The sequence below is a fragment of the Rhincodon typus genome, chromosome 2 (genome assembly GCF_021869965.1).
Source record: "Rhincodon typus isolate 14 chromosome 2, sRhiTyp1.1, whole genome shotgun sequence".
NCBI lineage: Eukaryota > Metazoa > Chordata > Chondrichthyes > Orectolobiformes > Rhincodontidae > Rhincodon > Rhincodon typus.
The window spans coordinates 110,940,691-110,967,004 of NC_063333.1; the positions used below are offsets into that span (position 1 = coordinate 110,940,691).

The 26,314-nt window shown below is 44.1% G+C and overlaps 1 protein-coding gene across 9 annotated transcripts in view; it reads right to left on the bottom strand.

Moving 5' to 3' along the window:
• The window catches only part of LOC125486260 (synaptonemal complex protein 2-like), a 299,464-nt gene that overhangs the window by 49,539 nt on the left and 223,611 nt on the right, over positions 1-26,314 (bottom strand). For 8 of the 9 annotated variants that reach the window (XR_007264933.1, XM_048613014.1, XM_048613007.1 and 5 more), the window contains 2 exons: positions 8,921-9,073; positions 8,323-8,444 (listed from right to left, as the gene is read on the bottom strand). Coding sequence is in view for 8 of the 9 variants with exons in the window: in XM_048613014.1 (XP_048468971.1) it covers positions 8,323-8,444; positions 8,921-9,073 (275 nt within the window). In the remaining variant the exon portion in view is untranslated. Of the gene's footprint in view, positions 1-8,018; positions 8,121-8,322; positions 8,445-8,920; positions 9,074-26,314 lie in introns of those variants that run through there. The other variant, XM_048613021.1, reaches the window with a different exon arrangement.

The following is a 26,314-nucleotide window of genomic DNA, read 5'->3' on the forward strand; positions in this document are numbered from 1 at the left end:
ACAGTACAGGACAGGAACTGACCTTTTGGCCCACTACATTTGTGCCAACCATGTTGCCATTCTAAACTAATCCCATCTACCTGCATATGGTCTATATACCTCCATCCCCTGTCTGTTCATGTACCTGTCTAAATGCTACTTAAACTTTGCCATTACCTGCTTCGAACACCTCCCCTGGCACAGTGACCACCCTCAGTTTAAAAAGACTCCCTCCCCCCGACCCGCCTCTTCTTAAACCTATGTCCCCCTCATACCTACCCATGCCTTTCATTATTTTTATATACTTCTATCAGATCAGCCCTCAGCCTCTGACACTAGCGAAAACAATCCAAGTTTATCCATTTTTTTTTCTTATAGCTAATGCACTCCAATGCAGGAAACATCCTAGAAAACCACTTTTGCACCAGCTCCAAAGACTCCACATCATTTCTATAATGTGATGACCAGGACTGCACACAATAGTCCAAATGTGGGCTAAAGTTTTGTACAACTGCAACATGACTCGCCAACTTTTGTTCAGTGTCCCAATTGATGAAGACAAGCATGTCATACTAGTCTTTACTACCTTATAAACTAGTGTTGCCACTTTCAGAGAATTATGAACTTGCACCCCAAGATCCTTTGGTGTATCAAGGCTCCTAAGGGTCCTGCCATTTACTATTTACTTTTCTCTTGCATTTGACCTCCTAGGCTGTAGGTTAAATGAATGCCTCATGGCTTTGTGGGTAACACTAACCCAGAAGTACAGCAGTCATCACCTTATCCTTTAAGCTGACCTTCTCCCACCTGTCATGCCTCACTTTGGTCAGTGATGTCAATGTTATAGTGTCAAAACTTCTAAGCAGTAATGGTGGTGTCATGTCCAGGTCAGACCCTGTTGGGATTGTCCAAAAGGGTCCTGATATTCCGGGTACCAATCTTTATTTTGAGGAGCAGAAGACGTCTATATGTGGGTTCTTTAAATGTGGGGTGGCAATAGCACATCTAAAATCACAGTTCTGGTGGAGTAAGGGCTTTATCCAAAAGTAGGAGCATCAAGAAAATTGAAGACCAGGCTCTCTGCACAGATGGAAATCAGGTTCGCTACACAAGTAGGAACAAAGTGCACGTTTGCTCCTAACATGACCCCAACCCTAGAGGCAACACAGACTAAACTGGAATTCTACTCCAGTTGTGCTGTGTCCCAAAGGGAGACAAGCAGATTCTCCCTGGTGCTGGATTTGAGAGGCACTCAAAAAGAAGGAGAACATGAAGGATTGCAACTAAGAATCAGTCCTCAACAGGATTGCCATTGACCATATCCACAGAATGCTATCTGCCACCAGCTCCACACAACCCCAGCCCAATATGAGGCTGAAACAGTCATTTGTCAGCTGAAACTGACAAGGCTACCTTGGAAATGAAATCCCTGCTGAAATACTAAAAGTCACAGAAGCACCCTTGGTATGTACACATGCTCTTATCTTGGAGGATGGCAACATGACCTTGGATTTTGTGAGGCTCCGCAGCAGTGATTACCTTCAAGAAAGGAAACAAGATTAAGTGCAAGTCGTTGCAAAAACTCTCCTCAACGGTCTCCTCTTCAGTTGCTGAAGTATTCTAATGGAGTCACAATGCAGATCTGTCCATCAAGAAGCACAGTAGATATTAGCTTCACAGCAAGACAATTCAACAAAAGTGCCCAGCATAGCAGCAATCTCTGCACCCGAGCTTTTTTCTTTAAAAAAGCTTTCAAAGGTATACACAGTCTCTTGACTAGAAGAGGCTATGGACCTCATGTTCAGGTGCCTGCAGAAATTCTCACTGTCGTCCTTCAGCTGCAAGACAGCATCCAAAGGATTCACCATAGACCCAATACATAGGCAAACTGGGGCCAAACAAGGTTGTGTTCCTGCACCATTGCTTTTCTCCATCTTCCTTGCTGCAATTTTCCATGTCCATGAAGCATGGGATGAGCATGAATATGTTCAATCTGCATCATGTCCAGTCCAGAACCAAGGCCATTCCAATCTTCTTCATCACTCTGTAGCAGTCGCTTGTGTGCCTGCACACTTGGAGATCAAGCTTCAAATTATCACTAATGTATTCACAGATGCATATGAAAGAACATGCCTTAGCATAAAGATCTGGAAGACAGCAATCCTCTATTAGTCTACTCTCCGCACAACAAGGTTTCCTGACTCAATATTATGGCAAGCCACTGGACAACATGAATGAACTCCCACACCTTACGAGCTTCCTCTCAGTGGGGGGCAGACAGATGATGAAATTTAAGATTGCCTCCAATGTTCCAGGGCAGCCTTTGGCTGTCTGAGGAACAGCATGTTTGAATGACAAGGACCTGATACCAAGTTCAAGTTCATCATCTACAGGCCAGCAGTGTTACCAGCTTCCTCTATGCATCGGAAAGGTGAACAATTTACAGCAGACACCTTAAATCCCTGATGAAATATCACCAGGTGATGTTATCACAAAATTCTACAAACCCACTGGCAAGATAGATATTCCAATATTAGTATCCTCTCTCAGGCCAACATCATCAGTATCAAGGCACAGGTTACAGTCAGTCAGCTACTTTGGGTAGGCTGCACTAGCCACATGTCTGACAAAAGACTTCCCACTCCAAGTTTTGTCATGGCAAGTGGTAACTGGGAAGGTAGAGAAAAGGACTTTAAAGATGCGCTTGAAGCCTCCCTGAAAGAATGCAACATCGTTAATGGGAATCTATCCCAAGACCAACCGAAACTGGAGGAGTGAAACTACTTGAAAGTGCCAAACATTTTAAGCACCTCGACAGGTCCAAAGGGAGATGAAGTCAAAGAGGCATGCAAAACCTGACCATCCCACATACCACTTGCCGAGGGTATATGGATCCAGCACTGGACTATTTTTTCCAGAGTGCTTGTAGAAGAGACCTTTCTTCTTAAGAGAATCTAGGGCTGGGCATCATTGTTTAAACATAAGAGGTCATCCATTTAAGATAGAGATAAGGAGAATATTTTTAAAACAGGTAACAGATTCTTGATAAGCAAGGTAGGGGGCAGGGAAAGTTTATTAGAGGTAGGCTAGAACATGCAGTAACACATCAGCAATGACCTTATTGAATGGGCAAGCTGATCTGAGGGATCAAGTGATTGCCTCTGCTCTTAATTCATATGCAATGTCATGAATCTACTATTGCTGCCACTATGTTTTAACTCTCTGGCATTTCCCCATACTTTGATCACGTCTTTTTCATTGTTTCACGGAGGCAGTTTCTTGACAAGGTGTAGCATATTTTCTCATCAGATTCTTCCAAGTTTAACGCATTCACTACCTATGATGCCCCTACAGCACCCCTCTGGTCTGGTGCTAGCCCAATTAGAGTCATAGAGTAATAGAGACCTACAGCATGGAGACAGGCCCTTTGGCCAAACGGGTCCATGCCAACCAAGATGTTCGTCCACACTAACTCCATTTCCCTGCACTTGGCCCACGTCCTTCTCCCCCTCAAAGGAGAGGCGATGGCCTAGTGGTATTATCGCTAGATTGTTAATCCAGAGACCCAGATAACATTCTGGGGATCTGGGTTCAAATCTCGCCACGGCAGATGGTGGAATTTGAATTCAATAAAATATCTGGAATTAAGAATCTAATGATGACCATGAATCCATTGTCGATTGTCGGAAAAACCCATCTGGTTCATTAATGCCCTTTAGGGAAGGAAGCTGCCATCCTTACCTGGTCTGGCCTACATGTGACTCCAGACCCACAGCAATGTGGTTGACTCTTAACTGCCCTCTGGCCAATTAGGGATGGGCAATAAATGCTGCCTAGCCAGTGACACCCTCATTCTGTTAATGAATAAAACAAAATAAACATTTCGTATCTACGTATTCATCCAAAATGCCTTTTAAATGTTGTTAATATACCCGCCTCATTCCATATGCATACCAACTTGTATTTAAAAAAATGTATTAAAATGTTTCTCCCGCAGGTTCCCACATATTCTTTCCCCCTTACCTTAAACTGATGTCCTGTAGTTCTCGATCCCCCAACCCTCGGAAAAGGACGGAAAGTGCATTCACCCTGTCCATGTCTCTCGTGATCTTATATACTTCTGCAAGATTTCCCCCCTCAGTCTCCCATGCTCTAAAGAAAAAAAGTCTAGCTTGTCCAACCTCTCCCTATAACTTAGACCCTTGAGTGCTGGCAACATCCTTGTAAATTTCTTCTACACTCTTTCCAATTTAGTAATGCCGTTCCTATAGCAAGGTAACCAAAACTGAACACCATACTCCAGGTGTGGCCTCAACAACATCCTGTACAACTGCAACTTAACTTCCCAACTTCTGTACATAATGCCCTGACTGATAAAGGCCAGTGTGCCGAACGCCTTCTTCATTGCCCTACCTACCTGTGATTCCACTTTCAGAGAACCGTGCACCTGCACTCCAAGGTCTCTCTGTTCCACTACACTCCTTAAGGCCCTACCATTCACCATGAATCTCCTACCTTGACTTGCCTTTCCAAAATGCAACACCTCACACTTATCTATATTAAACTCCATTTGTCGTTTCTCGGCCCATTTCCTCAGCTGATCAAGATCCTGCTGCAATTTCTGATAACCTTCCTCACTGTCCATGATACCACCTATTTTATAGTATCATCCACAAACTTACTAATCATGCCTTGTACATTCTCATTCAAATCATTGATATAGATAACAAACAGCAATGGGCCCAGCACTGACCCCTGAGGCTCACCACTAGTCACAGATCTCTGGTCCAACAAGCATCCTTCTACTATTATGCTGTCCTGCACACCATCAAGCCAGTTGTGTATCCAATCTGCCAGCTCTCTCTGGATTCCATGTGATCTAACCTTCCAGAGCAGCCTACTATATGGAACCTCAAAGGCCTTACTGAAATCCACGTAGACTACGTCTACCACCCTACCCTCAAACCTTCCTGGTCACTTCATCAAAGAGCTCCAAATAATTTGTGAAGCATGATCTCCCACACACGAAGCCATGCTGACTACTCCCAGTTTAATGCTAGCCAGTTTGTTCAGAGTAGGGTCTCCACAGTCTGGCAAAATGCCCAAAATGCAGTAAGGTGGCCAGGTAAGTGGCATTATTTTTTGTCTATTGTATCTATTTTAGAGTTGGGCCACCTACTGTTGAGTACTTCACTTATGCCTTCGCAGCTACCCTAGGTTGCTGGCAGTTGGTAGACTACTAGAGTCAGACACCAGCGCCATGGTGTTGGCCCTTATGTACCTAATGCATATGCATAAGCAGACAGGAGCAGAAAGCAAATTTATCAGTTAACAGGATCTGCAAAATCTGCAAGGCTGCAAGGTTGTAAGTTTGCAGCTCGATGGTTGGGACCTAGCTACCTCAAACATGAGCGCATCTAGCTCCTTCAGGCTGGCAGCTGCCATGGGAGACACAGCTCCGGCAGACTCCATTTGCAGAATTCACACACAGGCTTGTCCTTCATTGTTTCAGCCATTGGTGATCAGTGTCAACGGCCAAGTGACAGGTGACAGGTGACTATGGACCAGACACACTCCACACTTCCTCTCAAGGAGACTGGGTGGTGCTAGTAGGCACCCGGGTGAGGAGGAAACAAATACATAGATCCCTACAAAGTCTCCTCTCAGGATATTCCAGAGATGGCAGCACCTTCCACCTCCGCCCTGCCTACAACCCTTAGACCTGTAAGAGCTGAAGTTGACTCTGCATGTGCTTCTGCACAGGGCACAATCAACACCTCTGGGCTCTCGAGACAAAAGTGCCCCAAGGGTCATTTTACTGAGCCTCCAATGTCAACAGATTCTTCTATAAGGCAAGCTGCTTTGACCACAGCTATGGAACCTGGGAATGACCACCTGAGAGCATAACCAACACTTCATTGAAAATACATTATCACATTTATAATATATGGTGGTCACTTTTCACCATCAGCCATGTGCAAGTCTCTGTCTAGCCATAACCTCAACATTTAAAGGTACAGAAAACATCACACCCAAGGTGACATAGCATGTAGCGCTCTTAGGCGTGTTTTAGCTTCAGTGCATGGGTGTCTGTGCAATGGTGTTGCCCTTTGAAGGGCCTCAGATTGCTCAGAAATCAAAGACCCTCCCCTCAGAGAACCCAGTCACTTTCATCTCAATTGCGCACTTGTATTTTTAGCACAATGAAAGGGAACAGCGGCCACTCTTTGGAGAGAGAGAGAGTCTCAGGTTCAGCTTCTCCATTTTACTATACCCACCCAAACATCCCATTACTGGTAACTACCCACCTCTCCAACCTCCCCACCCTGTATCATCTCAACCCTCTAAGATAACCTGAACTACAAGATCTCTTATTAATCCTAACTCATAACATATTAATAGACAAAAATAGCCTGTTCTCCAGTTGGTTCTAAAACATACTAAGAAACAATCCCTGAAGTATTCTACAAATTTATCTTCCATGATACTGATTTGTCCCACCAATATGCAGGTTAAAATTACACATGGTATTTGTAATGCTCTTCTTACATGCCTCCATTATTTCCTGATTTATACTTTGTGCTGCAGGGAGAACACTCTTCAGGGGCCGATAGATAACTCCCACCAGTGATTTCTTTCCTCTGCAATTCCTTATTTTCACCTAATCTGATTCAATCCATTGTACCAACTCATCACTGCACTGATACTTAACTCTACTAACAAAGCTACCTTTTATCTCCTTTTCTTTTGCCCATTCTTCTGCAGCATACAATACCCTTGAATATGGGGTTCTGAGTCTTGGACACCCAGCAACCATGGTCCTGTAATAGCTATTATGTCATGTTCATTTATTTCTATTTGAGTTGTCAACCCATCTATTTTGTTAGAAATGCTGCACGCGTTTCAAATAAAGAGGTGTAAGCTTTTGACTTTTTACCTTTTACCATTGTTGGGTTCTAATTTCTGCTGCATTCCTCTGCATATATTGTCCACATCTTCCTGTCACATTGTTCACCTCTTCAGTACCCTTTCACCTCTGGTCAGGAATTTCTTTTTGGATTTTTAAAAATCTTTCCTCCAATTGAACCCTCTCCCTCAGTTATTAATGTAAATATATTGGGCACAACCAATTCACTGTAGACAAATGTAAAGTTTTAAATTGGGGTTCTAAAAAGAGTCATACAGGCTACTTATGAATAGTGTAAACATAGAAACAGTGGAGATCAAAAAGACATGAAAAAATCCAGGTGCATAGATCATGAATGAATTTGGAAAATCCTGCTAAAATGCTAGATTTTCTGTTTCTAGAGGAATAGAAGGCACGGTCATAGAATCCCTACAGTGTGGAAGCAGGCCATTCAGCCCATCAAGTCCACACTTCCAAACAGCATACCACCCAGAACCAACCCCCTACCCTATATGGTATCACAAGTCATCCATCAACTGTACCAAGCTACGGTTTAATGACACTTAGTGTATTGATTCAGTTTGTACACTGCACTTTAGCGAGGACCTGCTCAAATTTAAAGAATGCACAATGATAAAGATCAAGTCAGGAAGAGATTAATGAACTAGGGCTGTTTTCACTAGAGTTCAAGAAAGGTTGATCAAAGTTCTGAAGTTTGCAAGCTGAAATGTGAGAAACTAAGTCTGATTGGTTGGGATTATTAACAGAAAGTTGCAAAAATTAAAGCTGGACCTTTCATAATTGAAATTAGTCAACATGTTCATGCAAAGGGTTATACAAATTTGTAACTTTCCTTGGAACTCTTCCACAAGTATCAATTAATGCTGAATCAATTTTGAATTTTAAAACTGAACAGTAGATTCTTGTTATTCAAATAAATTGAGGGATAGGAGACAAAGGCAGGTAAGTGGAATTGGCATGTAAATCAATTGCGATTTTTTTTGAATGGTTAAGTAGGCTCAGGGGGCTAAATGGCTGACTCCTGCTCCTGCATGCACAGGAAAGTAAATACCCAGAATTCAGTAAAATGACCAAGATATTAGATATGCAAAAAAATTCAATAATCAAATACATGAGCCTTTTTGAACCTCGAGAATTGACTATTCCAATTCCCAACAACCTGGCTTGTTATTTACAGTTCTGAAATTTTCACGTTCGGATTAAGTACTAAAATCTGAAAAAAAAGGGAGAGAAAAAAAATGTCTGTCAAACCCATTATGCCTAGTCCACATTTCAGAATAACAAGAGATAAATGCTGCATGGCTGACCAAGGTACTAGACCTCAAAGTGTTAATCCATTAGATTAAACAATAAAGTTTGTTAAATTTACTTGATCATCAAAATTTTAAACCAAAGAAGCACAAAAGTAAGTTTACCTTCAACTTCCTCATTTCTTCAGTGAAGTTCTGAAATATTGCACTGATGTTTAGGTCACTCAACTCTTCACCATCCAACTCAGAGAGTGGCGTTGTGATTTCCTGCACCATTTCTTCTGAACCTAATTAACAGGACAAACTGTTCAGGATCAATAAGACCAATTTGCAGTTCTAAGCATTGGCATTTCTCGAATATATTGTAGTGGACCACAACTTAAATGCACAGCAATAGGATAAAATCAAACATCTTCTAATTAGGGTTAGCCTACATATAAATTTAGTCTCATCTGTGACTCCATATTTCAACCTTAAATGGAACCTAACTCGCCGCTCTAAATTGGTAAAATAATTACAATTTCTATGAATTCCATTTGAAAACAGTGCATTATTTCATCTGTATTTGCATGTTTCTACCAGCAATAGAATTCAGAAAGACTCATCTATTAGATCATTTTCTCTAATATTTTTATTATGGAGAAACATGGGAAAAAAGGAATATTATTCTTACATAAATTTTCTATTTAAGGTTTTTATTAGAAATAAATTCTTAATGAAGAATACACATGGCATTTCTAACATCAAAAACATTAACTCTCACCTTTCTCAGACTTCTCAGATGATGCAAACAGCCTTTTTGCTTTAAAATGTGGAAAAGGAGTTAGTATGGTTTCATCTTTATTTGGATAACTACCATCAGTGTCAGGCCTTTCTAGGAGAGTACTTGTGGATTGTTGCACTGTGAATGCATCATCTGCAAAGGCAAATATGATTTGAGAAAAACATTTCACTCTTTCATTGAAATACAGAAGTTAAAAATGATTTTGTATCCAGTCCACAGTAAATAGCAGAGAGAAAGAGATTTAGAACTGATAAAAGAGTATGAATAACATATTTTTGATGGCCAAGCCAAGAGGTTAAAGAGTGCCTTTTCAGAGTAGCCTGATGGTTGGAGATGACAAACTCTATATGTCCAAAAGAAATGAAGAGATATACAAGGGTTCAGTTTAACCACTCAGGATGCATCATGGGTAATCTTTGGAGTTTCCTCAATTGATTTCTGTAATTTAGAAAAATATTCCTGGGATTTTCATGAGATTGGCTTCAGATTTTCTTTTTGTTTTGCCCTTTCTTGTAATTAATCATTGCTTCATACTGGAGCGGTTGGTGCACATGGACTGTCTGCTAAATGATGAAATGTGAGCAAATTTGGGTCCAGTGGTCTTTTCTTGGCTTTTTCAGAAAATGCTAGATTGTCATAAATTTCAAAATAAAGTATTCTGTTGTATTAAGTGTTCACCTTTATTTAAATTCTTTCACCCATTTGTTAGAAACACACAGCTTCAGAACATGCTCTCATCAATTATTGATGTACTCATTAATTTTGTTTGCAGCTCCACACCGGACTATTTTACTTGGCTTACATTTAAAATCCTATGAGGTCAGTGATACTAAGGAAAAGTGTCTTGCTGTTTCTTGAAAAAGAAGAATCCAGAAACCGTCACCACCATTAAAACAGTGGCCTCCCCTTGCTCACTCAGTACCATCTTGATTGATCCTTAACCTGTTGCTGCAGGGGCTGGCAAGCGGCCCAGGATGCATCTCCAGAACCTAGATACTGCTGGTTGCTACCGCCATTGGCTTTGCCTTCGACTCCATCATGGCAGTGACTGGCAATGACAAGCAATTGTTAGCCACCATTCCTGCCACTCCCAATAGTTCAAGATCTCGCTCTGCTGGGACTGTCTGGCGGTTGATGTGCGATGGCCATCCATCATTACATCCACATGCAGGCATCTGCCACCCTAACACCCCCACATCTCCCATTGACATTACCACCTCCCACTTGAGTGAAAGATGACGAGCAGGAGAAGGCCAGCTTAAAGAACAAGATGCTGATTACACCTTCTACTGGAACAGCAAACCAAAAGAACAATGCCATCTCTACGGGGATCGCCATGAGACATGAATTGGTAAGATTCCTCAACAAATCCTTCTGTGTGTTAAGTTGGTATCTTATAATCCTACCACTCACCCTGGCCCAGAAGCTATACATCACAGTCTGTCATTGCCTACACCCTGATTTTTGACGAGACAAAAGGGGCATTCGACACTAGCCTCAAAGAATCACTGCCCTGAAATACCAAGGGAAGATAAATTGATGGTCTACTTCAATGCCAGAGTCGGGAGGGATGCAAACCTTTGGAGAGGTGTATTAGGCAAGGAAGGAGTTACGGAAAACAAACTACAACAGAGTACTCTTCCAGATTAAAAAGTGCTTAGAATACCATGCAGAATGCTTTGTCATAAAAAACACGATGTTCTGCCACATGGACACATACAAGACTGCATAGCAACACTCACTTCATGCACTGCCATCTAACAGACTACCTCATTCAAGAGAGGGACTGAAAAGGTCTACACATCAGCTTTGTTGTGACCAGAGTCAACAACTGCTGGACCAACCACTGACTAATCTTCTCTATCTCTGTCAACCTAGACTGAAACATGCAAAGGTAGATTAAAAAAAAAGTTCTGATGGAGAGTCACTGGACTTGAAACATTAACTCTGCTTTTATCCCAAAATGCTGCCAGAACTGTTGAGTTTCACTAGTTTCAGAAAACAACTCTACGGCATGAGACTTCATGTTGTTGGACTCAAAGACCCGGAGAAGACAGACCTACTCATGCAACGCAACCTGATTATGAGTGACATGCCAGAGTTGCTGAGTGCCCATGGTACCTGATCCCCCTAAATGCCAGTATAGTGAGCACCTGCATGGAGATTCTTGGCTTCTTGACCTGGAAACACCAAGACTGGGTCAACAAGAATGCTCTGCCAAGAGATGCATGAAGCCAAAAGTAACTGAAGGCCAAGGTGCAACAAAGGACCCGTTACCTAAAGTATAGATGGTGGATGGAAAGGGGTGTCAGTGACTCACAAACAAGGTCCATATGTGAAGCTTCTTCAGTGCAATCAAAGCCTTCTACTCCGGGTATTCATGGACCTACTCTGCTGAGAGCCAAAAATGGAGAGTCGCTTATCAAAGACAGTCAGTGCCTGCTGAACGTAGCATTTCAAGGACCTCCTCAACCAAGGTGAATTCTTAAACACAAGTGCTCTCGACATCATTCCTCAATACACTACCTGTCACTTTCTCAGCACAGCTCCAACCTGCCATGAGGTCAAAAACAGCCATCTGACAGCTGAGAAACAATGCCTCTGGCACAGACAGAATCCCCAAAATGCTAAAATATGGTGGACGGACATTCTTGACTTAAATCCACAACCTTATTGCATTTGCATGAAAGAAAAATAGCATGCTGGGAAATCTCAGACAGAGTAATTGAGATGATCGACAAGAAAGGAGGCAGGCCCCACTGTGGAAGTGACAAAGCGAATTTCCTACTGCATGCCACAGGAAAAATCTTTGGAAGAATCTTCCTTCACCACTTCCTGCCCATGGCTTAAGCGCTCCTCAAAGTCTCAATGCAACTTCTGCTCATCAAGAGGCACAACAGACATGATTTTCAGTGGGCAACAAATCCAGGAAAAGTATAGGAATTAGCACCAACATCTGAATAGGTCAGACACTGTTAAAAGGGATAATTGGTGTGAGGGGAGAAGTGGAGAGAAAGAGGAGAGCTGGAATAGTAGGTTTTACTGCTTTGACCTTCTCAGCTGTTCTCCCACCAAGTCTGTATGAGATCATTGTAGGGCATAGGGCATAGAACATGCTCTTCAGCCCACGATGTTGTGCCAAACTTTTACCCTAATCCTAAGGTCTATCTAACTTCCACCCCTACCGTGTACTATCATCCATATGCCTATCTAATAGCTGCTTAAATGCCCCTAATGAAGCCGACTCCACTACCCTCTCCGGTAATGCATTCCATGCCCTGACCACACTCTGAGTAAAGAACCTACCTCTGACGTCTCCCCTGCATCGACCTCCACTCACTTTAAAACTATGTCCCCTTGTAATAGCTACCTCCACCCTAGGAAAAAGTCTCTGGCTGTCTACTCTATCTATACCTCTGATCATTTTGTACACCTCTATCAAGTCACCTCTTATCCTTTGTCGTTCTAAAGACCTTTCCTCGCAAGACCTTCCCTCCATTCCAGGCAACATCCTGGTAAATCTCCTCTGCACCTTTTCCAATGCCTCCACATCTTTCCTGTAACAAGGCAACCAGAGCTGGACACAATACCCCAGATGTGGTTGAACTAGGCTTTTGTATAGCTGGAGCATAACTTCACGGCCCTTGAACTCGATCCCTCTATTAATGAAAGTTCCCTACCTATGTCCGTGACACCACCCACGCCCTCCACCTCCTCCAGAACTTCCAATTCCCCGGTCCCCAACACCTCATCTTTACCATGGACGTCCAGTCCCTCTACACCTGCATTCCCCATGCAGATGGCCTTAAGGCCCTCCGCTTCTTCCTGTCCCGCAGGCCCGACCAGTCCCCCTCCACTGACACCCTCATCCGCTTAGCCGAACTCGTCCTCACACTCAACAACTTCTCTTTCAATTCCTCCCACTTCCTACAGACAAAGGGGGTAGCCATGGGTACCCGCATGGGCCCAAGCTACGCCTGTCTCTTTGTAGGTTACGTGGAACAATCCCTCTTCCGTACCTACACCGGCCCTAAACCCCACCTCTTCCTCCGTTACATTGATGACTGTATCGGTGCCGCCTCGTGCTCCCACGAGGAGCTCGAACAGTTCATACACTTCACTAACACCTTCCACCCCAACCTTAAATTTACCTGGACCATCTCTAACACCTCTCTCCCCTTCCTGGACCTCTCTGTCTCCATATCGGACAACCACCTCGAAACCGATATTCATTTCAAGCCCACCGACTCCCACAGCTACCTAGAATACTCCTCCTCCCACCCACCTTCCTGCAAAAATGCTCTCCCCTATTCCCAATTCCTTCGCCTCCGCCGCATCTGCTCCCAGGATGAGGCATTCCACTCCCGTACATCTCAGTTGTCCTCGTTTTTCAAGGACCGTAACTTCCCCTCCTCGGTGGTCGAGAACGCCCTCAACCGTGTCTCCCACATCTCCCGCACCTCATCCCTCACACCCCGTCCACGCAATAAGAACCAAAAAAGAATCCCCCTCGTCCTCACGTACCACCCCACCAACCTCCGGATCCAACGCATCATCCTCCGACACTTCCGCCATCTGCAATCCGACCCCACCACCAAAGACATCTTTCCCTCCCCACCCTTATCTGCTTTCCGGAGGGACAACTCTCTCCGTGACTCCCTTGTCCGCTCCACACTCCCCTCCAGCTCCACCACACCCGGCACTTTTCCCTGCAACCGCAGGAAGTGCTACACCTGCCCCCATACCTCCTCCCTCACCCCCATCCCAGGCCCCAAGAAGACTTTCCACATCAAGCAGATGTTCACCTGCACATCTGCCAATGTGGTATACTGCATCCTCTGTACCCGGTGTGGCTTCCTCTACATCGGGGAAACCAAGCGGAGACTCGGGGACCGCTTTGCAGAACACTTACGCTCGGTTCGCAACAAACAACTGCACCTCCCAGTCGCGAACCATTTCAACTCCCCCTCCCATTCCTCAGACGACATGTCCATCCTGGGCCTCCTGCAGTGCCACAACGATGCCACCCGAAGGTTGCAGGAACAGCAACTCATATTCCGCTTGGGAACCCTGCAGCCCAATGGTATCAATGTGGATTTCACAAGTTTCAAAATCTCCCCTCCCCCCACCGCATCCCAAAACCAGTCCAACTCGTCCCTGCCTCCCTAACCTGTTCTTCCTCCCACCTATCCCCTCCTCCCACCCCAAGCCGCACCTCCATCTCCTACCGACCAACCTCATCCCGCCCCCTTGACCTGTCCGTCCTCCCTGGACTGACCTATCCCCTTCCTAACTCCCTACCTACACTCACCTTTCCTGGCCCCATCCCCGCCTCTTCGACCTGTTTGTTTCCTCTCCACCTATCCTCTCCTCTATCCCTCTTCTATCCGCCTCCCACTCTCTCCCTATTTATTTCAAAACCCCCTTCCCCTCCCCCTTTTCTGATGAAGGGTCTAGGCCCGAAACGTCAGCCTCTCTGCTCCTATGATGCTGCTTGGCCTGCTGTGTTCATCCAGCCCTGCACCTTGTTGTCTCTTAATACACCATGTGCCTTCTTAACAACTCTATCCACCTGGGTGGCAGCTTTCATGAAACTGTGAACATGAACCCCAAGATCCCTCTGCTCCTCCACACTGCCAAGAATCTTTCCGTTAACCTGCTTTCAAGTTTGTCCTTCCAAAATGAATCACCTCACACTTTTCAGGGTTAAACTCCATCTGCCACTTCTCAGCCCAGCTCTGCATCCTATCAATGTCCCTTTGTAACCTAGAACAGCCCTCCGCACTGTCCACAATGCAACCCACCTTTGTATCGTCCGCGAACTTGCTAATCCATCCTTCCACTCCTTCATCCAAATCATTTACAAAATTCACAAATAGAAGAGGACCCAGGACAGACCCTTGTGGTACAGCACTCATAACTGAGCACCATGTTGAGTACTTTCCGTCCACTACCACCCTTTGTCTTCTAAGGGTCAGCCAATTCTGAATACAATCTGCCACATTTTCCCCCTATCCCATGCCTCCTTACCTTCTGCATGAGCCTACCATGGGGAACCTTATCAAACGCCTTACTTAAATCCATGTATACCACATCCACTGCTCCACCTTCATCCACGTGTTTGGTCACCTCTTCAAAGAATTCAATAAGGTTTGTGAGGCATGATCTACCCCTCACAAATCCATGCTGACTATCATGAATCAAACTATGCCTTTCCAAGTGATCATAAATCCTATCTCTCAGAGCCCTTTCCAATAATTTGCCCACCACTGATGTAAGACTAACTGGCCTGTAATTTCCGGGGTTATCCCTATTCCCTTTTTTGAACAAGGGAATGACTTTTGCCTCTCTCCAATCTTCCGGCATTATACCCGTGGACAGTGAGGACGAAAAGATCATCACCAAAGGCCCTGCAATCTCGTCCCTCGCTTCCCTTAGAATCTTTGGATAAATCCGATCAAGCCCGAGAGACTTATCTATCTTCAACTTCCTCAAAATTCCTAGCACATCTTCCTTACTAACATCAACCTCCTCTAGCCCACCAGCTTGTTTCACACTGTCCTCCTCTACAACTAGGTCCCTCTCAGTTGTGAATACCGAAGAAAAATATTCATTAAGGACCTCTCCTATCTCTTTAGGCTCAGTGCACAAATTCCCTTTACAATCCTTGATCGGCACTACCCTTTCTCTGGTCATTCCCTTATTCCTCACGTACGTGTAAAAAGCCAAGGTTTTCTCATGCCCCCTTATAGCTCTCCTAAGCTGTTTCTTCAGCTCCTTCCTGGATAACTTGTATCCCTCTAGAGCCTTTTCCGTTCCTTGTTTCCTGAACCTTACATAAGCATCCTTCTTCCTCTTAACCAGTCGTTCGACCTCTCGAGAACCAAGGCTCCCTCACTCGACCGCATCTTCCCTGCCTGCTAGGGACAAACATATCGAGCACACACAGTATGCATTCCTTAAACAATCTCCACATTTCAATAGTGCTCTTCCCTGACAGCATCTGTTCCCAATTTATGTTATCCAGTTCTTGCCTAACAGAATTGTAATTACCCTTCCCCTAATTATAAACCTTACCCTGCTGTATGTACCTATCTTTTTCCATGACTATTGTAAAAGTAACAGAGTTATGATCGCTACCGTCAAAATGCTCTCCTACCAACAGGTCTAACACTTTGCCTAGTTCATCGCCAAGCACCAAATCCAAAGTGGCCTCTCTTCGTATTTAATGGACTCCTATCAACTCCTTCAGACCCTTACATCTCCAAGGTTTGTTTCTCATTATTATACATCACACAGAATGGTAGGAGCCTGGAATGCACCTCAAGAGGTGGTGGATGAGGCAGGTATGATAGGGGCATTTAAAGGACTTTTAGATAAGCACATGAATATGCAAGGAATGGAGGGATATGGATTAAAGGCAGGCAGTTAAGGGATTAGTTTAATTTGGCGTCATGTTTGGTACAACGCTGTGGGTCAAAGGGCCCGTTCCTATGCTCTACTATTCTATTTTCTATTAGATTTAATACCACTGTCTGATCTCCAACGTCTAAAGTCTCGGACTTCACAAATTCAGGGAGTTGAGGTTTAACTATTATCAGAGACTGCATTCGTTTCGGAACTTGCAGGATTTGCAGAGGTCTACTTTTAAGACAGTCGAGTTTGATTCTGTACCTGAACATACCTCTAAACTGGAGAACCTTTCGTCTCTTGTATTTCATTTACAGAAGAGAAGTACGGCACAGGAACAGGCCCTTCAGCCCTCCATGTCTGTGCCGATCATTATGCTCTGACTAAACTAAACAACAAACCTTCTGCCCTTATTTGGTCTGTATCTCTCTATTTTGTGTAACCATCCAGAGCCTCTCAAATGAGGCCAACGCACCTGCTTCCACCACCTCCTCTGGCAGTGCATTCCAGGCTCCTACCACTCTGCATGAAAAGCTTGCACATCTCCCTTAAACTTTCCCCCTCTGACCTTGAATGTGTGCCCCCTTGTAACTGAAATTCAACCCTGGGAAAAAGCCTCCGACTATCCATCCTACCTACGCTCTCAATTTTGTAGATCTCTATCAGGTCTCCTCTCAGGCACCATCTTCCCAGTGAAAACAATCCGAATTTTTTTTTAAACCTTTCCTCATAGCCAATGCCCTTGAAACCAGGCAACATTTTCTGAAGAAGGGTCTAGGCCCGAAACATCAGCCTTCCTCTGATGCTGCTCGGCCTGCTGTGTTCATCCAGCTCTACACCTTGTTATCTCAGATTCTCCAGTATCTGCAGTTCCTACTATCTCTGAAACATCCTGGTGAACCTTCTCTGCACTCTGTCCAAAGCTTCCACGCCCTTCTGGTAATGTGGTGACCAAAACTGCACACAATACTCCAAATGCGGCCTAACAAAGTTTTTATATAGCTGCAACATGGTTTGCCAACTCTTGTACTCCACGCCCCGGCCAATGAAAGCAAGCATGCCATATGCCTTCTTAAGCACCTTACAGTAGACATGAAACAGCTGCAAAAACTTGGAGTACTTTTAACTTCATTTCCTTTGTGGAGAACAATCATCCCGTTGAAACAAGCAATTTCTTCTTTGCAAGATCCTGGAAATCTGATCTCTAGACATCAGTTGTTCCTTCTCAACAGTGGCTTAAGTAAGGTTGGAAACACCACAACTGCAATCAGAGAGCAGAGTTTTATTCTTGATCAGTTGGTAAAAATGCTAAAATACAAATGGACTCCACTTTATCATTAGATTAGACATTTGAATTCAGATTCAGTGACTAGATGAGAAACCATCACATTCTCAGCCTCAGCTCTACTGTTTCAGGATTGCTTCTTGCTCAGCATGATCTCTGCATTATTGAAGATTCTTTATGGGAAAATAAGGAAGTTAAATTTCCTTTATAATTGTGCCTTCTGAATCACCTCAGCATTTGACAACAGACTTAGATATGTGCACTATTTGCTCACCAAGTTTTTAAATCTCAAAGTTAGCTTGGTTCAAAATGCATGAACGAGCTCAAGTGGGATATACTGTTCAGTGGCATTGTGATTGCCAATATTGGCTCATACTTCGTTTACAGATTCTTGCAGTCTGAACTTTCTCTGGTATTGATAGCAGTGGAAAACACTTCTGCTAATCGAATGCAATCATAGGTTTCCCAGTGGGCTCCGACATCTTCAATGTATTTGGAAATCCTAGTCTCCACACTGCCGATTGGCTCTGCATCTGGCAATTCCTGAGCTCAAAAGGTGTTTCCAATGTATCCTTTATAGGACAACTTCCTGAAACTGGGAGATAGTAGGAACTGCTGATGCTGGAGAATCTGAGATAACAAGGTGTAGAGCTGGATGAACACAGCAGGCCAGGCAGCATCAGAGGAGCAGGAAAGGTCTGGATGGAAGGGTCAGCTTTCCTGCTCCTCTAATGTTGTCTGGCCTGCTGTGCTCATCCAGGTCTACACCTGGTCATTTCTGAAACTGGAAAAGCCAGTCTTCCATCATACAGTAATAAGCCACCCACAATTACGAAGTGTTGTCAGCACTCAAAAGTATTTTCATTGCCACCCCACTGAGTTTTTGAATTGACCAACCTCTGAAATGATATTGACAACATATCGAGGCCATTGGTCTCTTCAGTTCGATACAATTGTTGAGCCAAGTGTAATTGACATAATAAATTAAATTTAGCATACCATCACAGCTTATCTCAATGGATTCTGTCTTTTGATGGGTTCACTGTGAAGTGGGGGAGGGCGTGCAGGTGCAGCTATGAAATTTACCACTTGTTCCATGACTGGCTGTTTCTTAAAAGGAATACTTAACCTGTTCTTTCTTGACTTTGACTAATTTAACTCCTTCTGTAATTTAAAGATAATTGAGGTCAAAACACACAATCATGCTGAAGAGTGAGAATGCTTGATTGTGGAGGTGGTACAGGTCCTCTTCTATCTAATGCCACTGGTGTTGGAGGATTGTTTGCAGCATATATCTCCTAGACTAGTCGCACTGTTGTTGGCTATAGCCAATATACTTTCAACCGTAGCTTAAGAGCATATTACTGCAGATGCTGGAATCTGTACTGAAAATAACAAATGCTGGAGATCACAGCAGGTCAGACAATATCCAGTGAGGTAGAAAGCAAATGTTGAGTCGAGATGACTGTTCATCAGAGCTGGTGAAGTGTGGAGGGGACAGCATTTATGCTATAATTTTGGGGGGTGCAGTGTTGTAAGGGTAGTGGGTGTGAGGTGCTGGTAGAGAAAAGATGTTGACAGATCAGCCTAAGTGATCAGAATGTGAGAATAGCAGAACAATGGTTTGTCTCCTGCCAGACTTGAAAGGACAGACAGTCCCAGTGGGATGGGGGAGGAAGGGAGGGGAGTCAGGACATGATAACAGAATGTAACAAGCTAAAAGAAAAGGGAATACATTGTTTACAAGTATCTCCAGGACATACAATGTTCATCAGACTGTTGTTCCTGCCAGATCCTGTGATCCACAATCAATGCCATACGCCAGGATGTGTGCACACTTGACTCCACTCTGCAGCAACATCAACACACACTCTCTCAAAGCTGCACTGGTCCCCAGTTTCACTCCATCCTTCACCTCATCTATCACTTCAATAAAAGACTTTTCCTCTTTCTTATGGACATCAAGGCGTGCAAGCTCCAACAACTCATGGACTCCAACATATGTCCTGCAAACTGTCCCTTAACAATCACCCCTTTCCGGCCCTCAGATGCCATCACTTTCTGTCCCCAAGGCCACTCCCTTCAACTCCAGCCCTTGCCGTGTGTTCACCACATGTCCTGACCCTCCCCTCTTGACCTTCCCCTCTGACGCTGAATGTACGGTCCTCAGCAAAGGACTCCGCTTCATACCCTCACGTCCCTGCCTTAATGAATTTCAGGCTTGCCATGACTTTGAACAGTCTTTCCGCCGCCTCAGTCTTCACACACACTTTTTCAGGTAGAATTCCACCACTCCCCCCACCCCCATTCCACTGATCCCTGGACTTACCTCCAGTATTCACTATCCACTTGGACCCCTTCCCCTGGCCTCTTACCTGTCCTCGATCTCTTCATTGAAAACTGATGTGACATTGGCCATCTCAATTTCACTGCTACCCTCACCCACTCTAACCTATCGCCTTCTGAAACTGCCTTACTTCATTCTCAGGTCCAGCCTTAACTTCTGTCAAACCGGCCAACTAAGGAGGTACTCTTGTGGTCTGGTGCACTGATCTTTACCTTTGCAGAGGGTTTCAGCTTGAAACGTGGACTTTCCTGCTCCTTGGATGCTGACTGACCGGCTGTGCTTTTCCAGTTTCACATCTATTTACTCTGGCTTCCAGCATCTGCGGCCCTTACTGTCTCCAAGTCACAGATACAGCAGAGATTTTATGACTATAAGCATGCTGAAGGTGAGGACCTACTCTCTGTATCCAGGGAGTTGCTTAGGTTGTTCAACCGCATTGTCCTCCTAGATTCTCTCTCCTTCCCTCCTCCACCTCCCTCTACTTAAGCATGGACCAGACAACTGATGGGCTACTTAGCAGAAATGGCAAGGGATGGGAACACTCAAATATAGGGGAGGCTTCAGTGAGAAACGTAGACTGTTATTTTTTGATGCAATGGGATAACACCATCCAGATCATAGGAAAGATTGGACCAGGAAAGAAGGAAGGAAATCAGGCAGGTGACTGTTAGTGGGGATTGGATGTAGACCTCAGGGTGAACAGGTAGGTGCTGCACAGTAAGTTAGGAAAGCAAGGACTGCATCTATTTCCACTGTAATCCTCAGTCAATTCAACCCAAAGGATGCTCTAAGAAGATGTTGGAGTTGTGAAAGGGTTGAACAGAAACAAGAATGCCCTCAACAAACAGCCACCAGTGCCTACAGTAGATCCCATCCAGTAAAACAACCTTCCTCTCTCACCAGATATTGAAATAGTTAGATCTTCCATCAAAAGCTAGGCAGGGGACAAAGCTCAGGCAGCAAGCGGCTCTTGCTATACAGTGAGCATAAAAATTAGAAAGGTTGAAGCATCATGTCTAATTGACAAAGGAATATAGATGTCAATAAATGGGCCAGCATGGTGGCTTAGTGGTTAGCATTACTGCTTCAGAGCCAGGGACTCAGGTTTGATTCCACTCGAGTGAGTGTGTGTGGAGTTTGCATTCTCCCCCATTCCTATATGGATTTCCTCTCAGTCTAGAGATGTGCGGCTAAGTGAATTAGCTATGCAAATTGCAGGGTTACAGGGATAGGGTGGAAGGGTGGGTCAGGATGGGATACTCTTTGAAGGATTGGTGGAGACTCGATTAGCCTAATGGCCTGTTTCCACACTATAGAGATTCTATGATTCAAGTATTACTCACCAGATTTTCCACAAGCATTTTGCTGAAGGGTTTGAGCCGATTCAAGTCTCTTCCCTCATCTGGGTCTTTGCTTTGTAATGGCTGAGCATCCATCGTCATGGCTACCTTGATCTCTCCCTGTCTGCCCACACTTTTCTTAGCATTGGGTTTCTGGTTGTTTATGACTTGATTGATACTCCAATGGAAGTAATATAATGTAGAATACCCTTTGCTGGGGTTGAACAAGCTAAGAGATATTTAGGCACTCTTGGAAAGTTCAGCAGATGAAGCTTAGAGGTCTTTGCCTGTTCTTTCCCACGTACTCAAGGCCTATCAGCTATTGCAGGACCTTAGAACAGGTCAAGCAACAAGGAGTTGGGCCGTTCCTTCACCCACCTGCGCCATCACCATTCTTGAATGCTCATGCCAGCCATCCCCAACTGGTCAACATCGGGCCTTACTAAAGCAATATGCAGTGCTCCCACTAGGGTAACTCAGGGTCAGCCTCATCGCTGTTGGACAGAAGGGTAGGGAACTCAAAACATCTTTGCTGAAATTGGCAATCTGCATACCTCTAATCAAGAACACCTGTGCATGTCCTTAAACCAGACACTATATGGAGTATGATTTATTATTGTCACATGTACAAAGATACGGTGAAGTGTCATTTTGCATGCTAGACAGGCAGGTTATACCAGACAAAATGCATGAGGGGAGGGTAGCAGAACTGAATGCAGAATAAAATGTTACAGCTGCAGAGATCAACATTAACATTAGAGAGGTCTGTTCAAAAGTCTGATAAATGGGGGAAGAAGCTGTCCTTAAATCTGCTCATATGTGTATTCAAACTGCAATATCTTTTGTCTGATGGATGAGGGTGGAGGAGAGTACAACTGTGGTGGGGTAGGGGTAGTGAGAGAGCGACCTTTGATTATATTGTTTGCTTTCCCAAGGCAGCAGGAAGTATAGATGGAGTCAATGGATGGAAGGCTGGTTGAGTGATGGACTGGGCTGCGTTCACGACTCTGTAGTTTGGACTGACTAGACATCTTAACCACATTTCAAAGATGCACTTTGGTAAGTTAGAAGTCACCCAGAGGAGGTAGTTTGTTTCTACTGTCACTAAGTAGGAACAACTTGCAGCAAAAATGGAAATGACATTGGGTATTGTGACCTGGTAAGTCACAGGATTGTGACGGAAGATGACTGTCTGATAAAGATTCCTCACCATTGGACCTCACCCAATCACTGGGAGAAAGTCCGGAACTACTGGCAGAAGTCTTTGGATACACCTATCTATATCCAGCTGTATCTTCTGGCAATCTTCCTCACTATCTGCAGCTCCCCCAATCATTGGGTCACCTGCAAACTTACGAATCATGCCACATACATTCTCCTCCAAATCATTAATACATTTTTCAAACCACAGGGGCTCAGCACTGATCCCTGCAGAACACCACTGGTCACAGGTCTCCAGTCAGAAAAACACCCTTCCATCACAATTCTGTCTTCCACAATGAAGCCAGTTCTGCGTCTACGTTACCATCTCACCGTGGATTCCATTTTGACTTCACCTTTTATATCAGCCTGCTATGGGGGACCCTGTCAGAGGCCTTGCTAAAGTCCATACTGACAACATCTACTGTCCTACCCTCATCTAAATTGTTGTCACTTCCTCAAAAACGCAATCATGTTTGAGAGACACTGCCTTCCCTGTACAAAGTCATGCTGCCCATCACTAATAAGTCCATATTTTTCCAAACTTGAGTAAATCCTATCTCTAAGAATCTTCTCCGATAATTTCCCTACCAGCCTATAACTTCCTGGATTATCCCTGTTGTCCTTCAAAAATGAAGGAACAATGTCGTCTATTTTCTGGTCCTCTGGAACCTCTCCTGTGACTAATGAGGCAAAGGTTTAGTACAAGGCCTGAGAAATTTCCTCACTGCCTCGCTCAGCATTATGGGATAGATCCCATCAGGTCCTGGGGGGCTTGTCTACATTAATGATTTTTAAAATAGTACCCAACGACTGCCACATTTTTTATATTGACATACCAATCCTGAGACTCCCCATCTACTATGCCCTTACCATTTTCCTTAATCCAGTTTGACAAAGAAATTTCATGGCCCCTTTAGCTCTCCGAATTCCTTATTTGACTTCTTTCCCATCTACACTCTTAGAGTGCTCGTATCTATCTTCAGTTTCCTAAACCTTATATACACCTTTTTCTTTATAACCAAGCTTTCATTTTCTCTCATAATACAAAGTTCTCAAATCTTGCAATCGTTATCCTTCATTTTCACAGGAACATTGAATTGTAAACTCCCAGTGTAGCTAGAGGCCGTTCAGCCCATTCAATCTGTGCTAATACTCTGAACAGCATCCCACCATATCCCCGTGACCCTGCATTAACCTAGGCTAATCCACCTAGCCTTCTCATCCTTGGACACTACGAAACAACTTAGCATGGCCAATCCACCTAACTTGCACATTTTTGGACTGTGGGAGAAAACTGGAGTACCCAAAGGAAACCCACACAGACTTGGGGAGAAGATGACGATGCCACACAGACAGACAGTAACACAGGGCTGGGTCCCTATGCTGCAAGACAACCACCACTGAGCCGCACTATCATGCAAGCTTAATGCACCAAAATTATCCTGCAGGATAATGGCTATCCTGATCTGGTCATTTCTCACTATACATTAGGCAAACTCTTACAACAACTCACAGCAATCATCTTAGTCTGTAAAATGCCTAGTTACTTCCAGGGTGATCTGAAGTAAAAGTTTTAAGCATAAGGTTAGGATAGATGATTTCTGCTGTGGCTACACAGTAACAGAAATGATGTTCACAAAGGACAGTATGTTGCTATGATAATAGTCATGAATCATACATGATACAGTAGAACAGACCCTTCAACCCATCATGTCATTACCACCAAAAATGTACCATACTCTAAAGTTTCATACAATTCAAGGCTATGAGCAAAGTGCTCATCTAAGTACTTTTTAAGAAGGTTGTGAGGTTTCCAACCTCAGCTACCCTCAGGCAAATGCATTCCAAATACCCACCACTCTCTGCGTGAAAAATATTTTCCTTTCAGCTTAAAATTATGTCCCTTTGTTATTGACACTTCAACTAAGGCCAATAGCTGCTTTCTACTCACCCTATCCATGCCTCTCACCTCTATCAGGTCTCCCATAACTTTCTCTGCTCCAAAGAAAACACCCAAACTTATCAAGCCTCTCATCACAGGTGAACTGCTTCCATTCTGACAACTGATCCTGATGAATCCACTTAGCAATCATATTCTTCCTATAGTGTGATAAGCTGAACTACACACGCAATACTCCAGCTGTGGCCCAACTGAAGTGCTATATAGTTCCAAGGTGACCTCCCAGCTCTAATAATCTATGGCACAACTGAGAAGGTAAGCATCCCATATGCCTCCTGTTCTGTCCACTTTCAGGGATCTGTTGACAAGATGCTGCCTTATTTTAATAAAAATCTGTCTTACCCCAAACCAAAACTCCTTTTTCAAACTTAAAACATATGGTGTTGTGGTCACCATCGAAATAGACCCGAGCTGCTTGTCTTCATTCCCTAGAATTAGATGTAGCACTGCACCGTCTAATGTGGACATACAGTTCTCCTGCATGCATTTCAAAAAACCTGCCCTCTCTAAATCTTTTATTCTATGATTATCCTTTCTTTAGCTTTCTGGTATCCTGCCATTCATTGAGTACTCCTTTGTCTTTAACTTCTGAAGTGCATCACCTGACACATTTCAGGATTGAATTTCATCTGCTACTGAACTGCCCATCTGACAAATCCATTTATATCCTCCTGTAACCTAGCACCTTCCTCATCACTGGTAATCACCTAGTCTTTGTGTCATATGCAAACTTATCATCCCTCCCACATTCTCACCTACGTCATTTCTGAATATAACAAAAACAATAAAGGGATCTAATGCTGATTCCAGTGGCATGCCATTACACACTGGGATCCAGACAACCAAATAGCCTTCTACCACCACCCTCTGCCCTCCTGTCACTAAGAGGATTTTGGATCCATCTTTGCCAAGTGGATCCCATGAGCCTTTACCTTCTTTAATCAGTTTCCCATGTGCGACCTTGTCAAAGGCCTTGATAAAATTCTTATGAACTACATCAGCCACCTTATTCTCATTCAAATACTTAATTATCTCCTCAAAAAATTTCACCAGATTTATTAGGTATGATCTTCCTCTGACAAAGCGATGCTGACTATCCCTAATCAAACTCTACTTGCCTAAACAGAGATCAACCTTTTCCTTCACTATTTTCTTGAATAGTTTCCCTACTACTGAAGTTAGACTCATTGGTCTATGGTACCCTGGTCTACCTTTATCACCCTTCCTGTACAGCAGCTGTCCTCCAGTCCACTGGCATCACCCCTTGGGCCACAGACAATTTAAAACTTTGAGTCAGGACCCCAGTAATTTACTCCCTCATTTCCTACAGCAGCCTGGGATACAACTGATCTGGACCTAGGGATTTTGACCACTTTTTAATCCACCAAAACCTCAACTAACTTCTCATATCAATCTGGTCAAGAACTTCACAGTCCATCTTCTCAAATTCTGTACTTGTATCCTCCTTCTTCCCAGTAAAGATAAATGTGAAGTGCTCATTGGCGGCACGGTGGCTCAGTGGTTAGCACTGCTGCCTCACAGCACCAGGGACCCGGGTTCAATTCCACCCTCGGGCGACTGTCTGTGTGGAGTTTGCACATTCTCCCGGTGTCTGTGTGGGGTTGCTCTGGTTTCCTCCCACAGTCCAAAAATATGCAGGTTAGGTGGATTGGCCATGCTAAATTGCCCATCGTGTTCAGGGATGTGTAGATTAGGTGGGTTATATCAGGGTAGTCAGGGTGGGACGCTTTGAAGTTCAGCGTGGACTTGTTGAGCTGAAGGTCCTGTTTCCACACTGTAGGGATTCTATGATCTTGATCTTCTATGA